Source organism: Trypanosoma cruzi, genomic scaffold (assembly GCF_000209065.1).
Source record: "Trypanosoma cruzi strain CL Brener 1047053517029 genomic scaffold, whole genome shotgun sequence".
NCBI lineage: Eukaryota > Euglenozoa > Kinetoplastea > Trypanosomatida > Trypanosomatidae > Trypanosoma > Trypanosoma cruzi.
This window is the reverse complement of record NW_001849552.1, coordinates 324,562-331,595: the sequence shown is the minus strand read 5'-3', so window position 1 is coordinate 331,595 and position 7,034 is coordinate 324,562. Positions and strand designations below refer to the sequence as shown.

The 7,034-nt window shown below is 54.2% G+C and overlaps 3 protein-coding genes across 3 annotated transcripts, besides 4 other annotated features; all 3 read right to left on the bottom strand.

Annotated features, from left to right (window-relative positions):
• Positions 1 to 3,325: a sequence feature (heterozygous, Esmeraldo-like haplotype).
• On the bottom strand, positions 1 to 3,851 carry Tc00.1047053511033.29 (uncharacterized protein; the record flags this gene model as incomplete). Its single annotated transcript, XM_799880.1, has 1 exon — positions 1 to 3,851. A coding segment is annotated over one exon (3,851 nt), but the record flags the coding sequence as incomplete, so codon positions are not given.
• Positions 3,326 to 3,928: a sequence feature (haploid, non-Esmeraldo-like haplotype).
• Positions 3,929 to 7,034: a sequence feature (heterozygous, non-Esmeraldo-like haplotype).
• Positions 4,205 to 4,230: a microsatellite.
• Tc00.1047053511033.20 (uncharacterized protein) lies at positions 4,295 to 5,464 on the bottom strand (the record flags this gene model as incomplete). Its single annotated transcript, XM_799879.1, has 1 exon — positions 4,295 to 5,464. The coding sequence occupies one exon, from the start codon at positions 5,462 to 5,464 to the stop codon at positions 4,295 to 4,297; it is 1,170 nt and encodes a 389-aa protein (XP_804972.1).
• Positions 5,546 to 7,034, bottom strand: Tc00.1047053511033.10 (hypothetical protein, conserved; the record flags this gene model as incomplete). The annotated part of the gene is made up of 1 exon (XM_799878.1): positions 5,546 to 7,034. A coding segment is annotated over one exon (1,489 nt), but the record flags the coding sequence as incomplete, so codon positions are not given.

Here is a 7,034-nt window from a genome sequence, read left to right as displayed (position 1 = left end):
GCGTCATCCCTCTCTCTCTGCAGCACAGCATTCTCCGCCACGGCGTCATCCCTCTCTCTCTGCAGCACAGCATTCTCTGCCACGGCGTCATCCCTCTCCCTCTGCAGCACAGCATTCTCTGCCACGGCGTCATCCCTCTCCCTCTGCAGCACAGCATTCTCCGCCACGGCGTCATCCCTCTCTCTCTGCAGCACAGCATTCTCCGCCACGGCGTCATCCCTCTCTCTCTGCAGCACAGCATTCTCTGCCACGGCGTCATCCCTCTCTCTCTGCAGCACAGCATTCTCCGCCACGGCGACATCCCTCTCCCTCGGCAGCACAGCATTCTCTGCCACGGCGTCATCCCTCTCTCTCTGCAGCACAGCATTCTCCGCCACGGCGTCATCTCTCTCCCTCTGCAGCACAGCATTCTCCGCCACGGCGTCATCCCTCTCCCTCTGCAGCACAGCATTCTCCGCCACGGCGTCATCCCTCTCCCTCTGCAGCACAGCATTCTCTGCCACGGCGTCATCCCTCTCTCTCTGCACCTGGTCAATCGCCGCCACGGCGTCATCCCTCTCCCTCTGCAGCACAGCATTCTCCGCCACGGCGTCATCCCTCTCTCTCTGCACCTGGGCAATCGCCGCCACGGCGTCATCCCTCTCCCTCGGCAGCACAGCATTCTCCGCCACGGCGTCATCCCTCTCCCTCGGCAGCACAGCATTCTCCGCCACGGCGTCATCCCTCTCTCTCTGCACCTGGGCAATCGCCGCCACGGCGTCATCCCTCTCCCTCTGCAGCACAGCATTCTCCGCCACGGCGTCATCCCTCTCCCTCTGCAGCACAGCATTCTCTGCCACGGCGTCATCCCTCTCTCTCCGCACCTGGGCAATCGCCGCCACGGCGTCATCCCTCTCCCTCTGCAGCACAGCATTCTCCGCCACGGCGTCATCCCTCTCCCTCTGCAGCACAGCATTCTCTGCCACGGCGTCATCCCTCTCTCTCCGCACCTGGGCAATCGCCGCCACGGCGTCATCCCTCTCTCTCTGCACCTGGGCTATCGCCGCCACGGCGTCATCCCTCTCCCTCTGCAGCACAGCATTCTCCGCCACGGCGTCATCCCTCTCCCTCTGCACCTGGGCAACCGCCACGGCGTCATCCCTCTCCCTCTGCAGCACAGCATTCTCCGCCACGGCGTCATCCCTCTCCTTCTGCAGCACAGCATTCTCCGCCACGGCGTCATCCCTCTCCCTCTGCAGCACAGCATTCTCCGCCACGGCGTCATCCCTCTCTCTCTGCAGCACAGCATTCTCCGCCACGGCGTCATCCCTCTCTCTCTGCACCCGGGCAATCGCCGCCACGGCGTCATCCCTCTCCCTCTGCACCTGGGCAATCGCCGCCACGGCGTCATCCCTCTCCCTCTGCAGCACAGCATTCTCCGCCACGGCGTCATCCCTCTCCCTCTGCAGCACAGCATTCTCTGCCACGGCGTCATCCCTCTCCCTCTGCAGCACAGCATTCTCTGCCACGGCGTCATCCCTCTCCCTCTGCAGCACAGCATTCTCCGCCACGGCGTCATCCCTCTCCCTCTGCAGCACAGCATTCTCTGCCACGGCGTCATCCCTCTCTCTCTGCACCTGGGCAATCGCTGCCACGGCGTCATCCCTCTCCCTCTGCAGCACAGCATTCTCCGCCACGGCGTCATCCCTCTCCCTCTGCAGCACAGCATTCTCTGCCACGGCGTCATCCCTCTCTCTCTGCACCTGGGCAATCGCTGCCACGGCGTCATCCCTCTCCCTCTGCAGCACAGCATTCTCCGCCACGGCGTCATCCCTCTCTCTCTGCAGCACAGCATTCTCTGCCACGGCGTCATCCCTCTCCCTCTGCAGCACAGCATTCTCTGCCACGGCGTCATCCCTCTCCCTCTGCACCTGGGCAATCCCAGTCACGGCGTCATCCCTCTCCCTCTGCAGCACAGCATTCTCCGCCACGGCGTCATCCCTCTCCCTCTGCAGCACAGCATTCTCCGCCACGGCGTCATCCCTCTCCCTCTGCACCTGGGCAATCGCAGTCACGGCGTCATCCCTCTCCCTCTGCAGCACAGCATTCTCCGCCACGGCGTCATCCCTCTCCCTCTGCAGCACAGCATTCTCCGCCACGGCGTCATCCCTCTCCCTCGGCAGCACAGCATTCTCTGCCACGGCGTCATCCCTCTCTCTCTGCAGCACAGCATTCTCTGCCACGGCGTCATCCCTCTCTCTCTGCAGCACAGCATTCTCTGCCACGGCGTCATCCCTCTCTCTCTGCAGCACAGCATTCTCTGCCACGGCGTCATCCCTCTCCCTCTGCAGCACAGCATTCTCTGCCACGGCGTCATCCCTCTCCCTCTGCACCTGGGCAATCCCAGTCACGGCGTCATCCCTCTCCCTCTGCAGCACAGCATTCTCCGCCACGGCGTCATCCCTCTCCCTCTGCAGCACAGCATTCTCTGCCACGGCGTCATCCCTCTCTCTCTGCAGCACAGCATTCTCCGCCACGGCGACATCCCTCTCCCTCGGCAGCACAGCATTCTCTGCCACGGCGTCATCCCTCTCCCTCTGCAGCACAGCATTCTCCGCCACGGCGTCATCCCTCTCCCTCTGCAGCACAGCATTCTCCGCCACGGCGTCATCCCTCTCTCTCTGCAGCACAGCATTCTCCGCCACGGCGTCATCCCTCTCCCTCTGCACCTGGGCAATCGCCGCCACGGCGTCATCTCTCTCTCTCTGCAGCACAGCATTCTCCGCCACGGCGTCATCCCTCTCCTTCTGCAGGTGATTTTTCGCCTTTGTGGCTTCATGTTTTTCTTTACGAGTTGTTGTATTCTCTTCTTTTTCCTTTCTTGATTCTTCAACAGTTGTTTGATTCTCTTTTATTTTGTTGTTTTCTAATTGCGTTACTGTTGCATAATTATCGTTCTCTTGTGTTTGGCTTAATGGCTTTGGAGTGTTTTTCCCCTTTTGGTTTGTGTTTGGTTGAGTTTCCAAATGATAATTGTTGTGGTGTTGATTTTCTTTTTTGTAGGTGGATATCTGGCGCATTAATTCCTCAATGTCGTTCTCTGCCTGTTTCAATGCTTCTTCGATTGCTGCAGCATCGTTTTCTGCAGTTTCTTTTGCTATCCTTGTGATTTTTAGGAGGTGCGTAAGATGTTCGATATTTTGTTGAGCCTGAAGGTTCTTTTCTTTTAATCGTTTGTTTTCCTGTTTGGCGTCACGGTATTTTTCTTGGAGAATTCTCTCCTGGTGTTTGGAGTGTATTGCGTTGCTCTGTGTGTCTCTCAGTGACTTCTCCATGGCTTTTTTTTGTTTTTTTATTGCCACGTTTTCCTCTTTTAGTGCTGTCAGTAGTTGTTGGCCACTCATGCGCGTCGTATCGGCTTCCGTCTGCAGGGAGAACGTGGTGCTTGGAGACCGTGCATTCTTTTTCCGCTCTTCTTTCAGCTGGTTTTGAAGCTCTTCGACTTTCTTCCCCAACGTGTCTCGCTGTTCCGTTAACCATCTGCACTCTTCTTTAATGGTGTCCGTTTCGTCCTGCGCCGCCGCCGCCTTCCATGTGCCATGGCGGTTCTTATTGTTTGCGCGGTATAGCTCTTCGAGCTCCCCCAGTGTCACGGCCATTTTCCTCGTTTCCATCCACGATTGACGTGAAGGAGGATGGGCAACCGGAGAGGAAGAACGCTTCACCTCGTACCCATCAGTATTTAAATGCATCGGCCTGTGTGACGCCCGCCGTAGTTGCGGCACGTAAAGTTGCGTTGGGCTATCACACAGGTGACAATCCTGGCGCATTGTGAATGCCCCGCATGTGTTAAACTGCAAGTTGCTGCTCATATCTCCAAAAGCCACGTCCGTTTTTACGTTGTTGTGTGTTTCGATAAATGTCGATATAAAATATGTGGAGAAAAAAGGCAACTGTTGGAAACACTGTGGGAAATATATATGTGTATGTGTATAGTAGTACTGATGGTAATCACGTCGGCAGTCGCCGTAGACTTCTATTGTTTTTTTTTATCACTTTTATCCTTTCCACTCCACAGCGCAATAAGAAAGAAAAAAAAAAAAAAAAGAGCTAAAGCAACCAATCCGACGTCTCTACATGCCTATTAAGAGAGAACGCAGAGGCAAGAGGTCTCGTCGTGGGAAAACACATTCTCCCTCGTACACAAGACTCAGGATCATCCAAAAATAATAATAATAATAATAATAATAAAGAAAAAAAAACACCACCACTCACAGAAATAAGAAGCAACTCCTCTCAAGCGTCACAATCCGGTTTATTTGTCGTGGGTGTTTGTGGGAGACGCTGGAAGATCCTGTGAGACGAGTCTCTCACGGAGACGGTGCAGTTGGGTCTCAAGCACACGACATCGAGCCTCCAAGTAACTGTTAGTGGCGCGCAAATCCGGCTGCTCGTCCTTATGTCTTTGATCCTTGGGGCCTCCATCCGCCACTGTTTCCTGCTGTGAATCTCGTTGTTTGGTAGACTCCGCCTTTGCCAGAGGGATGACAACCAAAGAATCCCCAACGATGTCAGGCGACACCACGTTGGCAGATGAGGTCATAATGTCTGGCTGCCGCTGCGGAATCTCACTGTCAGAAAAGTGACCCAAAGTGGTTAAGTCCGACTCTCCAACATTGCGCAGGCACTGTTGGAGTGCACAATTGACACGCCTCCCCTCGCCTCCCAACTCTTGCTGCATGAGAAAAAGATGTTCCCGCAGACGTTGAGTCTCCTTCAATAACGCCTGCTGCTCAATCTCCGCAATACCCAGTCGCACGTCGGCTTCCTCAAAAGCAGCCCTTAAACTCTTGTTTTCCTCGATAAGTTCCCTTATCTTACTTGTGCCCAACAAGCGTTGCTTGTCCATCGCCCGCACCTTCTCCTGCAACACATCCCTTTCCATGGTAACCTGCTGGAGTTGATCGTAGTACGCGCGACACTGCAGCTCCACAAGCCTCAACCGCTCCCCGAGACTACTATGTGATGACGCCAAGGCCCCTACCGATACTGGTGGTGGCTCAATATGGCCACTAATAAACTCATTGTTACCCCTCTCTGGTGGTCGCGGTAACTTTTCGCCTTCGTCGACCCCCTCTTTTTCCAAAAACAAATCTAAATTTCGTCCTGGATCAAAGTTTTTGCCAGTAAATGTGGAAGCGCGCAACGTGGTGGCAGCGTCGCAGTTCAAGGTTTCACCACGCATTGCAACAGGCTGGCAGTTGAGGTGTGGCTTGGTGTAGGCCTGCATATCCGTCACCGGAACTACCAGCACTGCGCCTGTCATGTCAAAAAAGGCAAGAGAAAAAAATAGAAAAGGGAAGTAATCAGCAATCAACAGCTCAATCATGCCATATCCTCTCCCTATTTCCTTCAAGAGGCTGTGGACAAACAAAAAAAAAAAAAAAAGAAATACCATCAATAATTGAAAAAAGTCACTTAACATTCCTTTATTCGTATTCACGCCTTTTATGCGGTGGGCGATGTGGTGCCTCCATTTTTCCTGTCAGCACCGCAGCACATTCGCTCAGCAACAGCCGTAGCGTTCCAAGGCGGCCTGTAATTCCACTGGCAGCTGTGCACATGTTTCCCTCCATTCGGGTCGGCAACTATCAATGAAAGGGATGGCCCCTTGAACGACCAACAGCTGCTTCTGCTCCTCATCCACGGTCAGTGCAGCCAGCACGGTGGCGACGCAGCGCACCATCGCAATCCAAACGTGCGACTTTGTAAATTCTCGCTGTGATGTCAGAAGGTGTATGATTGTTCGAATGGCATTGGCGTTTTCGGTTCGATCCACACGCATCGGTATCCGTTCCAGCAGCGCCGGGACAACAGATGAAAGGGGAATGGTAGTCGGTGAGAGAAAGCGCACCATTGTGCATGTCGCAGACACCGCATTGTCTACCGCCGCGGGAATCTCGTCTTGGCTTCCAGCAATTCCCCAAAGTGCCTGCAGCAGTGGATTTATAGCGGAAACGTTATCAAAGCGACATGGAAAGCACTCTACCAATACCCGAAGAAGATATGCACAATTAGCCTTTGCTGAAGATTCGTCAGTTGTCTCAATAAGGTGCAACGCCAGGGCAACGGCAACTTCAATGTAGGGTTCTGATGCTGAACCCATTGCCTCCATGATGGTGGCTATACACCCGGTCGCCATAACAACATCCTCAGATGGGCGATCATCCGCGGCGTAGGGCAAAAGAAAGGGGAAGATGGCATCAAAGTAGGCCTTAAATGATGTTCCATACGCCTTGGCAAATGACTCAATCATGTCGCACACTGCGTCCATCAATACACCGTCGTGGTCCTCCCCAAGATCCACCGCCTCATCTCCTGTGGGCGGGCATTCTTCCTCCTCTTCATCGTCACTATCTTCATTTGACTGCTGGCAGGCGGTACCTTGCTTCAAAAGCGTCTTGACGGACTCCAAAAACACATCAACGCCCGCAATCATTGTTTGAGGACCAAAGTAATCAAACAAGAGTGCAAAAGCGTCACATGCTGACGCCACGACTTCTTTATCCTTCTCCCCATGGATACACGGAAGAAGCGTGTCATTCACCAAACTGTCCAACAACCGACGCGCATGCGAGGTCAGTGTGTCCTGTGCTGTGGACTTCACAACCGGCTCGGAACCCTGGGCTGCTTTCGTAAGCCTCGCAAGTGCCATGAGGGCGCTGCAACGAATACCGCTATGGAAGTGCGCGTCCAAATCACTCAGCGCCGGCCAACAGACATCTATCCATGACATGCCAAAATCCGCAAGAAGTACCTCTGCACAGACACCAATAAAGTATACAGCACTGCTCTTCTCCTCTACGTCCGCCGTCCGCACGCGTGCGTAAATTTCTTCGGCATCACTCTCTTCTTCCGATTCCTCATTGTCCTCATCATCGTTCTTCGCATTACTATTCTTTACATTTACATTACGCATGCAACCCTCCGCCAAAAGGTGCTTGTTTTCGTAGTGGGTTAAATCCTCGTTTATGGTCTGCAACGCAGTGCCAATA